Source organism: Lissotriton vulgaris, chromosome 5 (genome assembly GCF_964263255.1).
Source record: "Lissotriton vulgaris chromosome 5, aLisVul1.2, whole genome shotgun sequence".
In the NCBI taxonomy this organism is placed as follows: Eukaryota; Metazoa; Chordata; class Amphibia; order Caudata; family Salamandridae; genus Lissotriton; species Lissotriton vulgaris.
In genome coordinates this window covers 778,407,466-778,422,853 of record NC_141693.1, presented here as the reverse complement: position 1 = coordinate 778,422,853, position 15,388 = coordinate 778,407,466, and the positions used below count along the sequence as shown (strand labels likewise).

At 44.2% G+C, this 15,388-nt stretch overlaps 1 protein-coding gene across 3 annotated transcripts in view; it reads left to right on the top strand.

The window, feature by feature from the left end:
- HIF1AN (hypoxia inducible factor 1 subunit alpha inhibitor) overlaps window positions 1-12,454 on the top strand; it is a 170,364-nt gene extending 157,910 nt beyond the window's left edge. For all 3 annotated transcript variants that reach the window (XR_015295931.1, XM_086922245.1, XM_086922246.1), the window contains exon 8: window positions 9,252-12,454. Coding sequence is in view for 2 of the 3 variants with exons in the window: in XM_086922245.1 (XP_086778371.1) it covers window positions 9,252-9,308 (57 nt within the window). In the remaining variant the exon portion in view is untranslated. The remainder of the gene's footprint in view (window positions 1-9,251) is intronic.
- Window positions 12,455-15,388: the final 2,934 nt, after the last annotated feature.

Sequence of the window (15,388 nt, the reverse complement as noted above, 5' to 3'; positions counted from 1 at the left end):
TTGGAATCCATGCACCGGGCTGCAGGTGTTATCATGGGGAGCAGCAGCGTGTCAAGCAGCCTTTTAAGAGGTGTTCGTCGTGCAGTGGAGCAGTGCACAGCCAGTGTCCGTGTACTTCCAGGCCGCGGGCACGGTCCCCACAATGGGTCCGGATGCTAGGGAAACCGCAGGGCAAATTTGCGGGCCTCTCCCTTGTCGCACCCATACCTCTCAATTGGCCCAGGCAGGCGAGTTCAGGGGCAGTGAAATTAAGTCTGTGTTGTAGCAAATTACAGATCGCTGTATTGCCTATCGATTTTGCCGACAAGTAAATCACTGCGCCATCTTAAGGTCAGGCCCTCTCAGATAAAGATCATTGTGTTGATGAGGTCTGATTCGTGGGAAAACTTCCTTAAAGCTCACACACACAGCTTTCAGAATGGTAGTTGTCAAAATCGCCAGTTGTTAGCACCTCAGCTTCGCAGGAGCAGGCACCACGTTTCCCGTACACTTCAGACGGCCGCCATCTTAGGGTCAGGCCTCTTTAATTAAAGATCTCCGCAAAGCAAACATCCTTTAGTATGTCAATAGAGGCAAGTGTACCTTGACAGAGGTTGAGGCCGCTGAAATGCTCCAAAGCCCGGTACACAGGAGGGAAATCTAGTTTGTCTCTGTGCCTTCTATGTGGGAGTAGTGGTATTTAACATCATCCGCCATTTTGATTTACTTCATCGCTGCGGACAGCGGAGTTGCGGTGGTAAATCAGCTTCATTTGGCGCCTTCCAGCAGTCCTCGATGGCACCCACAAGAGCAGCTCTCTATCCAATACCGAAGCCTGGTGTTAAAAATGATATTCGTCCCCAATAGCTTTGGAATCCACACATGTTGTCTCCGTACCCGGCAGAGAGACGGGATCAGACGCGATTGGCGCTAAGCCACACCAGGTCCCAGTGACCTGGTTATTTTACGTTTAGTATACTTGTTTGTAAATACGTGTTTTAATTCTTCTTAACCGTAAAAACACTTGGCTCTTTATTACACGTTACTCTGTTCTTTGCACAGTTTGAGGTTTCTAACACCCAAAGCAAGATTTCGAATTGCTCTACCTTGCTTCTCAGTGTGTCCTGTGCCAAGGAAGTTTACTTCGGGCTGAGTTTGGGTCCACCAGTAAACGGGTACAATGATTCTCGAAGTAAGGCTCCATTTGTTAAAGTTGGACCACAGTGATCCTTTATAATGTTAAATAGGTGCACGAGTGCAAGGGAGAAGTAATTAAGAGAATGGGTAAGTTATTGAGTTCATGGACAGATAGAGGAGTGATTGCATTGATAGAAGCATTGAAGCACAAAACCAGACCCTTTGGCTTCGTTAGTGCTTGTTTGGCTTTCTTGTTTTGTGCTTTCTGATCATTTGTTACATAGTTGACCCTCTGACAGGCAGCACAAACATGAACTTCGCATGTTGTATGCCACTTGGTAAATGTAATTGGCACCGATTTACCAGCGAACCTTAGATTGTAATAGGACGCAGATTCCTGGGATTAATGAAGCCTGCATTTGAAATCCATGTTTTTTAATTCCCTGACTTTAGAGCAGTGAAAACGAACTCTGATCTGCTGCATTTCCATAGTTTTCAGAGACCTGACGGACGGGAAGTGAAATAGTAGATAACTGCATGCAGACTAAAGGAGACTTGATCATTAAACCAGTTTTCTTCCATCAGCGACAGGTCTCTGAAGTATTTCCTGTTTGCTCTCTCATTGGGAGTGGAGAAGGGTGATGGAGAAGTGTGGCAGCACATGATATATTGTTTTATTGCATCTTTAAAATGCCTCATTTTTTTAAACACTCACCACTGACTTCTGTGTGCGATGTGGAGGTGATAAGTTGTAGTCCCAGGCAGGCCAATTCAGACATTCATTCTGTGATGCCAAATTAAGGCGCATTACATTGGGTCATAGTAACACCTGCTAATTACATTCCAATATAAAAGGTATCGAATGGAGGGCGAGGAAGAAAGTGAGAGGAAGGGCACCAATTATTTCAACACATGGGAAGTGGATGTTGCTGAGGGGAGGTTAAGAACATAGATAAGTTCTTTTGTGTCCCTTCCTCGGACACCTCCGCACAGCTGATCAGCAGACATATTTTACAAGGGATATTGGCACAGAGAGGTTGGCCTAGCTTAAACAACATAACATTGAATATAGTGTAGCCAATAATAAGAGTCTTACGCTTCCGAGTTCAAAGCAACATCATAGACAATTGTAGTTTTTGTCTCTTTCTCTGATGTCACTTGGGCCCACTTGGCAGCGAACAATCCCGTTGTTCTAAGGTGCCCACTTGTAAATCTTTGTATTCTACTGAATGTATTAATGTAGCTGTGCATTGTTTAAATTGTGTCCTAATACATTGTCTTCGAAGCATCATGGGTTGGCTACTAAGTGCTGTTTTGGATTTTGGTCACTGAAATGTAGATGTTCTAATGCTGCAGAGTACTTTTTCACACATCTAAGCTCTTCTCCTTTGTGACCATGCCTTCACAAGTGTCACAGATTAAACTAAAAAGCTGCCATCTTGTAATGTGGCTATTTATTTAATCTTTTCATGTGCCTGCATCCCATATAATGGCTATTGGACAAGTGTGGCTTTGAAGGCTACTGCCTACATATCTAGGCATAGAATTTCTCAAACTTTGGCTCCGGTGTCTGCAACCTTTTGTAATTTGTGTGATAAATCACTATTTTTATCAAGGGGAGGCTACTAATTTGTTAACTACGATTAGTGGTAACGGTAGTCCAAAATAGGGAAAAATGCAGTATATGAAAGACAGACCGACTTGGGCCTGCAGGGAAAGTTGTTAAAGGACTATTTATGGTAATTGCAGCCAACTATCCCAAAGTGTAAATATTGAAAGTTGTTAAATGAAAAAATATATATTAATATGGATAATTTTAATGATTTTCAGTCTATCCACAGCATGTGGTTTATAGCACCATATGCTGCTAACGTAAAAAGTTACTTAACAGTAACTATTGGTTTGCAACTTGTAGTGCTATAGTCACATGTGCTCTACCGTCGTCCTTGGATGCTAGTATGTAACAATATCTGGTACTGCAATATTTTTCCATAGTATCATATGTTAAGTTAATGGACATGCTAAGGCTTTGCATCTATATACTAGCACTTACCAGATGTGGAAAAACCCAAACTGAGGTGGTCTGTCCTGGTGCATTGTGGGTTTCATAGGAGTACTTCTTCGAAGAACACCAAGACACAACATCCCTCCTGCTCACCAACAACCACTGGATTTACTGGCCTACTCACGGTCGAACCCCTCGAACTGGGGGCGATGGTGGCGGGGGTCATCCAGCGAAGCCCAGAGCAGGACCATCTGGCTTGACCGACTTTTCCGGCACCGAAGACATTCATGGCAGGGGCGCTGCGAAGATTAACAGCTGATGCCCCGACGTCTCCAAAGTAACGTGTGGAGCCCAGGCGGCATCTGGATGCTGGGGGAGGCCATTGTGGTGTTCCGTTCTTCCCGTTTTCTCTGGAGCCAGGAACCGGGTGGGCTGCGGCTTGGAAAGCGCTCGGCCCACGCCTTTCAGGAAGGGCGCTGGCTGTCTGTGCAGGGAGCCCCCCATACATAGCGATCGCACAGCGGGCCATCCAGATCTGACCTGGGAACACCGGATCGCCCAGCGCTGTACCGGACCGCCCAGATCCGCCCTGGGAGCCCGGAGTTGCACCCGAGTAATAGCAGACCGCCTGGGGGCTGCTAAATTGTTTACTGGCTGCAGCAGACGTCGCATTTGAGGCCCAGCAGCCGCCAACCGTCTAAATCCGCTCTGGGCCGCCTGGTTGACCCTCGGTTGCAGCGGATCGCTTCTAGTCCGCTTTGGGGCCATGGATCGTCTGATTAGCAGCAGGGGCCTCTGTTTTCGATCTGGGCCAGCTCCCCCCCCCTTCTACTGACCACGGGGCCAAGGGGGGGCCCTGATGTCCAGAGCCCAAACTCCTCCATTTTGCAGCAAAGCGCACTCGACTTCATGGAGAGGAGGACCCTGCAAAAAAATTGACACTGAAAGAAGACTGAACAAACGCAGGAAAAGCTTGGAAGGGAGTAAAAACTACGGTAAGAATCAATTATACACCTATTCTACCCTGTTATGTGCCACGAGAGGCTGCTAATGCAGCAGTGTATAGTAAAGTAAATTTAATTGGCCTTAAACAAGGAGCAACGTATAAGAAAGTATAGCAAACTCACCTTAAACAGGGCATTAGGGGTTCTACTAAGTCAGCGGCCGACATACTAGGGCTGACACAAGTGTCACTATAAACAGCGCCCCTTTTTCTAATTTGGCCTATAATCCAATTCGACTGACTTTTTATTAAAGCTAATCCTGACCCATCACTCAATAACTGTCGAGCAACCTACCTCAGCCGCTCAAGTTCCATTCCGCCGTGGTACTGGAGACCCATTCTCTCTACTGCCTACTAGCCCCTCCCATACTCAACCATGTCAAATCCTGTTGCACCTTCTCAATATTCGTTCATCCAGGATCAGCCCACACGGCACTAAGCTCACAATAGCACCCTCCCTAACCTTAGCGAGCTGACCTCACCATCACCCTCTACAAAAACAGCATTGTTCTAATCCAACCCTCAACTTACAACCTCAACAAATTCTCAGACCTCTTTCCCCTTTTCAGAAACCACGTGCACAACTCAGACTGGATAACCAACACTCGTACCAATGACCCACCACCACTCGTACCAATGACCCACCACCACGCCATCCTAACAGATCCAGCAATCCATTTACTAGTCCTCCAAGGGTCTCCACCTCGGCTCACCCAATCCCCCCTATCATGTCTCCTGTCACTAACCGATCCAGCCATCCATTTACTAGTCCTCCGAGGGCCTCCACTTCGGCTCATCCAATCCACCCTATCATGTCTCCTGTCACTGGCATCAGCATTTCCCCTACACCTGCGATCTCCTCCCACCCAGGGCACCCCCTCTGTCGAGGAGACTGATACGCTCCCAATGTCCCCTGCCCCTGAGAGAGCCAGACCTCGAATGGCCCCCTCCACTAGTCACCCTGACCAAGGCACCCATAACAGAACCACCCCTAGACCTCAGAGCTCCTCCCCGCCAGTCATCCACCTAAAACGCGAGCTAGATACTCCTCCTCCAAAGACCCCTGAGCTGCTCCAGCCAATCCCCTGCCACTGTCACATGCCCCTTCGACTGATCTGGAAACATCGAACCCTCATCCCTTCGTACCCCTTGTTTATACTAATCTTGAAACTTTGCACTCCAGAGCAACCAAACTCACCCAGAGCATTCATAGCTCCATTCTGGACCTTATGAATCTCCTTCACCTTGCCGAGATCTCACTGGCTAACCTCAAGTCACTGCATACTCTTCCCCCCCCCCCCCCCCACCCCCCCCACACTGAACACCGAGCCTCTCAAGCAACCTCTCTCGCTACCTCAGACATCTTCGCCCACGCAAACAACCTAGCCATCCCTAGCTCTCGCACTCGCATACAACGTTCCCACCGCCTCCTCTATTCCTCTAGACCTCACGGGAAACAAAATCCTAGCCATCCTCCAAGACCACAACTCTACCCCAGCCATCCCCCGTCCGCTAAATATGAGTTCCGAACACCCCATCAGCACGGTCACCATCAACCCAAACAGGCCAGCTACTCTACACAACAGAAGTGTGGTAAAAAGCAATCCGGGTCCAGACTCCGGACTCTCCTCCCGACACCCCCTTATCTGGTCTTTTAATTAACTGCCGTTCAGCAGTCAAACATACCGCTGACCTTGCCCTGGTCAAAAACCTAGACCTAGCCATACTAACCGAATCCTGGCGACAGGAATACTCTTCCCCTTGCCTGGATATATTAGTGCCGCCCAACTACAACATCGCCAGACTGGATAGACACTCCAACAAGAAAGGAGGAGGCATAGCCTGCATCTACAAATCCTCCTTGCTTGTCACAGAACTCGTAACCGACACCTCAGACTCCTGCGAATACCTCGCACTCTCAGTTTGCAGCAACTCCTTACACCTCTGTAACTTGCACATCTTCTACCACCCACCAGGTCCAAACGACGCTTTCACTGATCACCTTCTGGAAATCATGACAACAAATATTTCCTCCAATGCCACAGAGGTCTTCCTGGGTGATTTTAACCTGCATTGGAATGACACTAAAGATCCCTACATCAATGCCATCAAAGACCTTCTCACTGACCAAGCCCTGACCCAAGCCTGTTCTATGCCAACCCACTCAAAAGGAGCCATCCTTGACTGGATCATTTCAAACAGAGTCTGCCGTCAAGCTTATCTCCATAGACCCCTGTGACTGGTCTGACCACCACTGCATATCCTTATTTTACCCGGGACCCGCAAAACAGTCGTCGCAACCGATGATTCCCAAACGCTGGACCAGAGACAATAAGAACCTAGACTTTATGAAACTCTAGGCTCGCTGCAGATCTTACCTACCCCCCGTGCCCCCCCCCCCTGCACGTAACCAAGGTTAGCGATCTCAATGAACGCTACTCATCGTCCATTTCAAATATTCTGGACGACCTTGCCCCTCTAAAACTAAAAAGAACACAATGCAAAGACAGAAACCCTTGATTCATTGGCTCCCTTAACATGGAGAGGAGACCCCTCCGTCAATCTGAAAGAAATTGGAGACAACAACTCTCTGCAGCGCATCTAAAACTTCTGCGCCAGGCAAGAAATACCTACAACAAGCACATCATCAATTGCAAAAAAGAATACTCCAGATCAGAATTGGGGAACGCCAAGAATAGACCCCAAAAGCTCTTTGAACTGGTCAAATTCCAATCTAATAAACTGGCTAAAACACCGAAAGAATCCCCCAAATAGCTAATATCGTCAGATGAATTCTCCTCCTTTTTCGCTGATAAAATCACTGCATTAGGAATTGAACTCAGTACCACCACCTGCTCCCTACCCCCGCCTGCTCTGCCACACTCTTCCGCTCCTTCCATCCTGGCTTCTCCTAAAAACAAAGCCCGCTGGACTGACTTCGAATACTATAATGAAAACTCCATTTCAAAAATCCTCTCTACTTTAAAACCAAACAACCACTTCAATGACCCTCTACCCTCCAACTGCCTCGCCGTTGCTTACCAATCCATCGTTCTTGCTGGACTACAATTATCAATGCCTCTCTCCAGCAGGGCTTGATCCCGGACCCTTTGAAAGCCGGCCAAGTCCTCCCCATCTTGAAAAAACATTCACTGGACCCAGTCTCCCCTGACAATTTCAGACCTATCTCCAATATCCCGCTACTTGCCAATGTATGGGAGAAGTGTGTTCAACAGCAACTTAGCTTGCACATCAACAACTTCCACCAACTAGATGACTTCCAATCTGGATTCAGACCAGGGCACAGCACCGAAACTACTATGCTCCACATCGTGGACGATTCCCTCATAGCCCTAGACCAAGGCAAAACCTGCCTTCTAATCCTCATTGATCTATCCTCCTCCTTCGATACGGTCAACCATGAAAAACTATTTGAACGCCACAGACTCAGGATGGGTCTGGATGGCGTGGTACTAGAATGGTTCAGGTCCTTCCTCCACAACCGCTCTCAGAGATTCCTCATCAACGGCAAACTATTAGTTCCCACCCCGGTCACAGTCTGAGTCCCCCAAGGTTCAACCCTCTCCCCCACCCTCTTTAACCTTTACCTAGAGCCACTCACTGAAGTTCTCCGTTCCGCCAACATCTCCTACCATATGTATGCGGACGACACCCAAATATACATCATCGCCTCGCTCAATGAGATCCTCTCCCTGAACGAGACCCTGAAATTAACTGTCCAATGGCTAGCGAATAACCAACTCAAACTGAATGCAAAGAAAACTGAATTTCTCCTAATCTCCCTATCAAAAGCCAACCCGGAGACTCAGACCTGGATTAAGGCCAGCACAGCCCTGAACTGCCCACCGACCATTGTGGACTCTGCCAAATCCCAGGGCATAATCTCGACAGTAACCTCAATATGAGAGACCACAGTAACTTGATGGCCAAAGCAGCCAGATTCCACTTGAGCTACCTCTGGAAGCTGAAACCTTTCATTGATGCACTGAACTTAAAAATGGCAGTTCAAGCACTTGTCCTCTCCAGACTGGAATACGGCTGTTCCACCCTCACAGGATTACCTAAGACCTCCTTAGTGCCTCTAAGAGCCTGCCTCAACGCGGCTGCCAGACTACTGACAGGTACCAGGAAGTTTGACCAGATCTCTCCACACATGAAAGCGCTGAACTGGCTCCTCCTGGAATCCAGAATCCAGCTGAAATTAGCTTGCACTATAAACAAGGCCCTATACACAAACACCCCTGCTTATCTGGCACAGAAACTAGTGATATCCGGTTGAAGCAGGAACTCCAGGTCCGCCAGAAACCTCCTGCTCCAACCTGCCTCCTTTAAAAAAAAAAAAAAAAAAAAAAAAAGAACCTACAACAGGGCGTTTACCGGAGTAGCACCAAGAATTTGGAACTCTCTCCCAACTTCCATCAGGAAAATCCCTCTTCTAGCACGCTTCAAAAATGAGACCAAAACCTTCCTCATGGGTAAATTCCTCGCCTAAGGCCTGCCCGCCTCCACCCCATTGAGCGGGCTACTCTGACTACCGCCTTCCCTTATCACCAACTGCCCACGACGAGAACATTTGGAACCTTGTTTTTGCTGCGGACTCTCACGATGATTGTAACCATACATCTTGTTTGTCCCTGCACCTTAATCATTTTATTTGTTCAACAATGTATACCATGTAAAGCACTCTGATACCCTCACGGGTCATGTTTGCGCTCTATAAAACACAAAAATAAATAAACAACACTACCCAGCTGCAAATAGATTGTTAGAGCACGAAACGTGTTCCTTTCCCTCATGGTTTGATTTGTTCTACTACAATATGAATTGTTTATTGTTCTACTTTGTATGATTTTCAGCCTCAAAATAAGTGCCCCCCCCCCCCAAGTTGTAGAGAATTTAGCAGACTCAGAGTAGAATGCAGTCCACTGTTGTATGAAGAGCATCTTTAAGTCTCTATTGCTAATCTTGGCCGCAAGCCACTCTGTGCTGATGAACCAACCTACATCTAGAACAGACTTTGTTAAAAGAATCTGATATGTGGTAGAATGTTGCTTTCCTCTGATTATATCTGATTTACATGTTTTTTTTAAAACTTTCCTATTACAGGTTGGCCCATTGTTAAACACCATGATTAAGGGGCGTTATGATGAAGAGTTGAGCTAGCCGGATTACTGACTTGTGTAACTATTGTGGCTGCCACAACCTCAGTCGCGGATTGTTTCTTCGTTTAAGGAACCTTGTGAAGGAGTTACTGGATCAATTGAAGATGTGCACAAATACTGTACTCAGTTACCAATAAAAGACTTGACGGAGTGCCTGGTTTTCCAACTTCAAGCGATCTAAAGAAAAGCAACTGGCCTTTCTCCTTGATTTTTCGTCTGTTAGACTCAAGGTTGAAGATGCAAAGTTAATTGACACTCCAAAGAGTTTGTGGGCCTTTTACTGCTTCCATAGAAGGGCTCGGAGATACTGGCAATCTGAATGTTTTTATGTTTAATTTAAGTGAGACGTTTTAATTCATTTATTGATCCTTTTCTGTTTGAAATCCAGCTATGTTTTTTTTTACTGTTCCATATTTTTTAACCAGTTTACTTTATACCTGAAAGTCCTAGAACTTTTTATGGCCATTAGTTAATCTAAAGAAGGCAAGACTGCCTTCTAAACATGATTAACGCTTTGGCTGTTTGTGGGTTCTTTGGTGTTGATACCTTCGAGAAAATGGTTAGAATTGTGGTGTAAGCATAGGGTGGTTAAAATAAAGATTGCTTCACCTCCACCTTTCCTACCCTTTGACATGTAGCCTGCAACTCAGTAGTAATTTTTGGGTATAGCATATACCAAGAGAGGAGGTGGAAGTGCGGTAGAATAGAAAAATGTTTACACCTAGAACACGTTGAAGCACAAGACTGTAATGCGTTTGTATGTGCCAGAGCTCATACAATATGCGCATATTCTACATGTAAGAAAAGCACTTCTGATCTGCTCGTCTCCTCGGAAAGGTCTATTCCTCTTTTTTGTATTCGTAGAGCCGAAGCACGGATGGGCCTTTTTTGGATAAGAAATGTCTGGAAAATCTTAAAGAAAATATTCTGACACGGACCACAGTTGTCTTTGACACAAGCCTGAAGATCACAAAGAAGTTGAGTACGCAGGGCTGTCAATAGAGAAAGTGGTTGGCACCCATTAGGTATTCATCGGTAAAAACATAATTTTAGTGTTGAGCTGTTCTATGCCTGCCCTACGTCATTTTCACATTGAGGGTGAATTTGTTTTGTGTTGCAGCATGATATGGTGTAAACAGTGCCTCACACTTCCAGCCTTGATTATATACTCATGCCTGATTAAGGAAATGCCTGGAGTGTAAAGCGTAGGCCGCATTTCTCTCCATAGGGCTGTCCTTGCCTTTGAACCTGTGGGATAAAGATACAAGGAGGAAGTGTCAACGACTTGCAAAACTGTGCAATTATTTTAAATGTTGCTCTACAATGAATTTCTATTTATTTTTCGCAAGGCTCTGTTTACCTTTGTGACTCACTAGAGAACCTTTTTTAAGTAATGCCTCATAAAAAAACAAAGTATTAAAACACATGCATGATTTTTTTAAATAGCATTAATATGCCTGAGATGTGTGTTTATTTTACACCTCGTGTCTTAATCTGGTATCGGCATAAGATAAATACTAAATATAGTAGCATTTTGGTGGTTCGAAATGTGTTCTGTGAAAATAAAAATTGCTATGTGCGGATTCTGCTAGCCCAGAGTGCACAGAAGCCACCCCTTTGGCGATCTTTTACAATGTAGGTTACACCTCCCCTATCTGTATAATGTCAACTTTGTTCCCCTTTAAAAGGAGGACATACCAGTATGGGAATGTGGCTTCTTGCAGGGCGGGTGAGAGCTTGAGGTGGATTTCAACCTGCTTTGTTATTCAAACCCGATCTTTCCCCCATCTCTCATTTCTGTTATGCGTGGTAATGCATCACTGTATGTGATGGATACACATTATTGTTAACCTACAGGTACCTACTATTAGTGTTCAGACGTGTGTACAATCTTGATTCTGCCTTTTCGATGGGTATTTGCCAGAGATTAAGTTTAGCCATTCTTCTCAATATCAATTGATATATTTTCTTCCCTGAATATAACTATTGTCTTATTCTTCAACATACTTGGTCAGTAATCCCACTTTGTGTTCTTGGTGCCGAGATCTTAACAGTTGTTTGTGTACTGAAGCTAGTTTAGATGTCAGTCTCTTGTATTGTTCACGTTTTTGTTGCTCTTTCATTTTTCTCTGGCTGCTTATGCGGATTGTCTTAGATTGGGAATTTTACATCTACGTTTTTAGGTTCATAATCTGTGACGCTGTTATTTTGGTTTTACTTGCTTCAGTTATGAAACTTATTATTTATTAAAGTTTTTTCATCCATGTAGTTGCATACAATATGTTCTTCAGAGACTGCAAGACTGATAGGGTTTTTTGCAAGTATGCAGTTAAACTTTTATTTTCCTTGGACACCAAATACAGGAGCTAGAAAAGAATGTTACTGCATAATTGGAATTCATGCCCTGAGCAGATGAAAGGTTTGAGTGCAAAAAATGCTATTAGCTTTGTCAGCTAACCATGCTTTTTTGCGCTTTGAAAAAGATGAACATGTGTTCAAAAATGTTTACTTTTGTGATGTACACAAGTTGCAACGTTATAAAATGAAATATAGTTTGACTAGATGTCAAGAAGCGCAAACATGCCAACTTATACAAACACGGAAAACTTGTGTTCTGAGGAACTTGCATTTAAATTAGCACAACATATGATCTTCCTCTGGATAATTGTTTGCAACTTAATTATTTTTGTCCCTCTTAATTATGGTCAGGTGTCAGACCACATTTGTTGTAATGTTGACTTTGATTGTAATTCTAACAAGGGTAGAGGATTAAGAAAGTCAGATACTTTCGCGTTGTATTTATCACATTTAAATATTTTCTACAGAAGTTTATTGTACAAAGTTTTAATGAAAGCAATGAACTTTTAATAAGGTGTTACTAAATCTGTTTCTGAGCCACCTGAGTTTAATGGGAGCCTCAAAGTGCATGCAGAATTTTAGATGCAAAAACCTTTTTTGACAGACTCCCCTTTGGATTGCGGACGTTAGAATATAATCGAGAGCATTTGTAACTTTGATATGTGATAACAATTTTTTTTTTTTTACATTTGCAGTTTACAAATGAAGGCCCTTTAACAATTGCATTCAAAACGTGCGTTGACTCATGTATAAATACTGGTTAATGTTATTAAATATGTAAATGAGTAATGATGTAATTATTGCTAGATATAACAGTGGGTATCAAAACCGAAATAGTCATAGTTTGTACCGGGGCCCTTAAACCCATGTAGTGCTTTTTTGCTGTTTTTTTTTAAATATGACGACTACAGGTACAGGCTTCATTATCTAAGGGGGTCAGTTGTCCCCCAGATCTCTCGGTGCAAACAGTGCCTCAGTGAATCATTCAGCCAAGACCTAGATGGCTAAGCGTTGACACTGACAAGGCCATCGCCTGTTAATTTGTGATACAGCTTTAGGCTAGGGCCCCTTCCTCTTGGTAAATCACTCACATGTGCCTCACAAAGTTTAAACCATACAGATCACTCACATGGCTAATACCCAGAACGTCATCCACATATTCAGGACTGATGGAGGGCTCGCTGTCATCCGCAAGACTAGCTTGTCCTGCATCCTACATGAATCCTCACTATTCATGTTATTCAAGATCTTTACATTTCTTTCTCTCAGCATCCCAAATAGCCAACCCGATGTACAACAGGTTGCAAAAAGGGCTTCACCCAAGAAATCTCAGACGTCTACACATCTGTTTCATTTCAACTCCGACATTTTGCATTGATTTAAAATGTCAGTCTCCCTGACGCTCTAAAAACACAAAAACAGACCTGCAGAAGAGCAGAGAAAAAGTGGAGAATGCAATATGACCCCAAATTAAAGAAAGATTACAAAAATGAACTGGCCACTTACAAAAAAATGACAATCACAGAAAAAGCAAATTCTTTGTACACAAAATAAACGCATCCAAGAACTCGAGTAAAGACCTGTTTGCAGTAGTCAAAAAACTTGCTAAAATCGAAAATAATAACCCCGAGGATATATCATCCGACTTCTGCAACACATTAGGTCATTTCTTCGTAAGCAAAGTGTAATCAGTATATGAACTATTTAAAAATAATCAGATAGACCACACAATTCAAAACCCCACCAAAAATACAAAACCAAATAACCCATTTGTACCCCTTCTTTTCACTGGTCCCTACCTACAGTGGAACAAATTAGCAAAGAAATAATGACAACAAACTCGGGCAGTCCCTTAGACTCTTGTCCACCGAAGGTGATGCAAACCTGTTCAGAACAAATAGGACCAGTACTACAAAAACTGTTTGAAGTAATTCTGAACACCAACATATTTCCAAACGATTGGAAAACTATTTCTATCCGACCACTCCTGAAAAAACCTAATCTGGACTGTGAGGTCCCTAGCAACTATAGACCCATAGCTAGGATCCCTTTCGCCGCAAAAGTACTGGAGAAACTGCTGAACAAACAATTTTCACGGTACCTACTGGACAATAATTGGCTTGACCATTCCCAATTCGGATTCCGTGAAGGGCACGGAACGGAGACAGCCCTCCTTACGGCAGCTGAAGAACTTAGAAAAATACTAGACAACGGGGAGAAGGCCGCTTTGGTGCTATTAGATCTCTTGGCGGCCTTCGACGCGGTCAGCCACGAGATACTAATAAAACGCATTAGAGAAGCCAGAGCAAGCGATCATGCATGCAATCTCATCGCATCATATCTAAAGGACAGAAAATTCACAGTGGAATTAGGAGAAGCAAAATCAGACTCCTTTGAGGTACCATGCGGTGTCCCACAGGGCTCTTCGCTGAGCCCAACGCTCTTTAATTTATATGTGGCCCCCCTTGCTGAAGTAATAAGGGAAAATGGCTTTACGCCAATCTCCTACGCAGACGATACACAAATCGTCATCTCCATAGGCAAAGACAAAGAAGTAACAGCAGAAAAATTCCAACAATGCATGCTAAGAGTTAGTCATTGGATGCAACAAAATTGCCTCAAACTCGAGTGAGGTAATGATTCTGGGAGGTAACGCTGACATCTGGTCCCCAGACTGGTGGTCTCATGAACTGGGAACAAGACCAGAACCCTCAGAGAAGGTAAAAAATTTAGGATTCATGATAGACACCAAATTAGCATACGAAGCACAAGTAAACATGCTAGCCTCGTCTTTTTGGCTGATACTAAAAATGATAAGAAAGATACTCCCATATCTGCCCCAAGATACACGTAAAACGGTAGTGACAGCTCTCGCACTGTCTCGACTGGATTACGGAAATGCATTGTATGCAGGAGCCAGAATAAAAATTATTGAAAAAATGCAGCGACTTCAGAACGCAGCAGCACGACTAATACTGGAAATTCCAAAGTTTCAGCCCATCAGCCATAAATTAGATTCACTCCATTGGCTACCAGTAGCCAAAAGAGTCAAATTCAAATCACTATGCCTGACTTACAAGGCCCTGCAGGGCAAAGGACCCCTCTTCCTGAAAACACACTTGAAACAATACGAACCATCTAGACTACTCAGATCTGGACAACAAAAACTGATAGCAATACCCAAGTTTAAACGATCAAACTGGGGAGGAAGAAGCTTCCTCGTTCATGCAGCGCGGACATGGAATCAACTGCCACTAGATATAAAAAACAGCCCAACGTTGGAGTTATTTAGAAAGAAAATCAAAACTTGGCTTTTCGCGGCATAAACTTCAAGAACTGCACTAACTCCAGGCCTGCCTAGGAATACGGACAAGTCATAGCGCCAAGACGCCTTCGGGCATTCGTGCTCTCTAGAAATTGATAAATCAAATCAAATCAAATCTGGGGACTGAAACACTAAGAAAATGAATGAATCATTCCAATTCCCTCCACACCCTGGGTGTCAAGCGGCACCTTTAACTTCAACGTAACTTCTCATCCTAATTCTAGTGCATGCTGCTGAAGTTGTAGACGAACAGTCTCACCATTGTATACTCCGTTAATGCTTAACACCAGTGTACTAAAGTATCTATATCTATAATTTGGTTAGTGCCAGGATACCCGAGCGGGCGATCGTGTGCTTTACAAATACACATAACATAACACCAAGTCCATCGAAAAGAA